Source organism: Silene latifolia, chromosome 5, assembly GCF_048544455.1.
Source record: "Silene latifolia isolate original U9 population chromosome 5, ASM4854445v1, whole genome shotgun sequence".
Lineage (NCBI taxonomy): Eukaryota > Viridiplantae > Streptophyta > Magnoliopsida > Caryophyllales > Caryophyllaceae > Silene > Silene latifolia.
In genome coordinates, this window is record NC_133530.1 from 35,977,011 (window position 1) to 35,979,061 (window position 2,051).

General features: G+C 37.1%; 1 protein-coding gene across 1 annotated transcript; it reads right to left on the reverse strand.

The window, feature by feature from the left end:
• Positions 1 to 387: 387 nt before the first annotated feature.
• On the reverse strand, positions 388 to 1,554 carry LOC141655215 (protein FAR1-RELATED SEQUENCE 9-like). Its single transcript, XM_074462306.1, has one exon. It carries the CDS (start codon positions 1,552 to 1,554, stop codon positions 388 to 390), a length of 1,167 nt encoding a protein of 388 aa, XP_074318407.1.
• Positions 1,555 to 2,051: the final 497 nt, after the last annotated feature.

Sequence of the window (2,051 nt, forward strand, 5' to 3'; positions counted from 1 at the left end):
AGTTTTGAACTGCTAATTTCACCTTCTCAGTTGGCTATATACACTTTGTTGCACTGCTAGTTACACTTCTTCCGTTAGCTACATACACTCTAGTCAGCCCACCTCCCTATTTGAATACAATGTATACACGAACACCCTCTATACTCCGTGAATCCATAGTCAGTATAAAAACAGTAAAAAATCAGCAGCGTAAAAACCAGTCTTTACATAAACCACATAAACCAGTCTTTACATAAACCACATAAACTAGTCTTTACATAAACCGCATAAACCAAAAACCCACTGACATCGGGTTTTAAGTGAGTACATAACATTACAAAACATAATAGACTTTTTTGAGTGACATCTACAAATGCCACGTAAACCAAAAACCCACTGAATTCAGTTTCAAGGCAGTCGACTCGGGCAATTTCTACTATCATGGTTACTCATTTCACCGCAAGCACGGCATTTCCTCAGAGGCTTTTCATTTTCTAAGACTGCCTTTTCCTTGTTTGATGTTATCCTCTTTCCCGATCCCTTATTCTTGCACTTCTCTGGTGGTAAAACCGTAACTTCAGTTGGAATTTTTGACCCAAGAAGCATCTCAATCTCAGCTTTCTTATCTTTTGACTTGCCCGACTTAACTGAAATAATCAACTTTTCATTGAAACTCCGGAGCAATTGAAATAGCGCATCAGAATGTTCCTCATTATCCTCAACAAGTGAGACTGCATTAAATACCTCCGACCATAATTCACTTATATTGTTCTGGCGACTTTCGATTGACACACAATCGGCTAGTACAGTTTTTCCAACAACAGTAGAAAGAGGGTGGGAGGTTGCAGATTTGCTCCATCTAAGTGCTAAATACTCTTTAGGTATATGATCAAATCCCCTATCTTTCAACACCCATAAAATGTGCCTACAGAGAATCCTAATTCTTTCAAACATCTTACAAGAACAAGAAAACTTATTATCACTTAAATCAATTTTGTATTCCTTGTCTTTCTCACGATCAATTATTGAAATATTATCATTTGCACCAGTTGTATTTGGTGATGGTAAATGGCCACAAGTATAGCATGCTGCTTGAACTTCTACTTGGAAAATATAGAATATAACGATTGTGTAAAATTCAGAAGCTTGCTTTTCTAAAAGGAGAGGGGTTGTCAATTTTGGATAACAGTTTTTATCATCAGCCATTACCTTAGAATATTTCCATCTCTGAGCATCCATTGCTGTTTGGAAACGCATCCAAAACTCGACAAGTGTGACATGTGGGTTGGTGAAGTTTCCAAAGAAGCTATTTTCAGACTCTGACCTTGATGTTGTGCGCAAAATCCCACCCAAATATGTGTCTCTAATGTAAGCATGAATCCAAAGAGCACGGTGCTTAAACATTTTCTTCAACCACTTGTTATCACAAAGCTCATATGAGGAAATTATCGAATTCCATTTCGATTCAAAATCTTCTGGAGTGATTTCTACATCCCAAACAACTGAGTTTATTTCCTTCAAAAAAGTCGTGTCTTGGGAAATCGATGGACCAACCTTGTCAGGCAACTTCTTCATTATATGCCACATACACGATCGGTGGCATGTTTTGTCACCAAACACACCTTTAATGACTTTTTGATGCCTCTACATTGATCAGTTATTATAGTAATAGGATAGCGATCACCCATAGCCGTTACAAAATTTTGAAACAACCACGAAAATGATTCTGCATTTTCGTTTCGTATCAAACCCGCTGCAAAAGTAACGCAACCTTTATGGTTATCAACACCCGTGAAAGGGACAAACACCATTTTATATTGGTTGAAGTTATAAGTGGCATCAACAGAAACAGCATCACCAAAAAGGGCATAATTTTTAATTGATATTGGATCCATTTAAAAGCTTAGTTATTCTGCTTTGATCGTCCACATCAAAGTCAAAATAGAAAGATGGAGACATAGCCTTTTTTTGCATGAAGTTCTCTATTAACATCTGGGCATCATATTCTTTGATGTATTTCTTAACATCCCTTGAAATTTTTTTGAAGCACCCACATTTTTGTATCCCTTCAC

Bases quoted from the DNA above. Each gene is read 5' to 3' on its own strand.
- LOC141655215 (XM_074462306.1), bottom strand. From the start codon at position 1,554: ATGAAGAAGTTGCCTGACAAGGTTGGTCCATCGATTTCCCAAGACACG.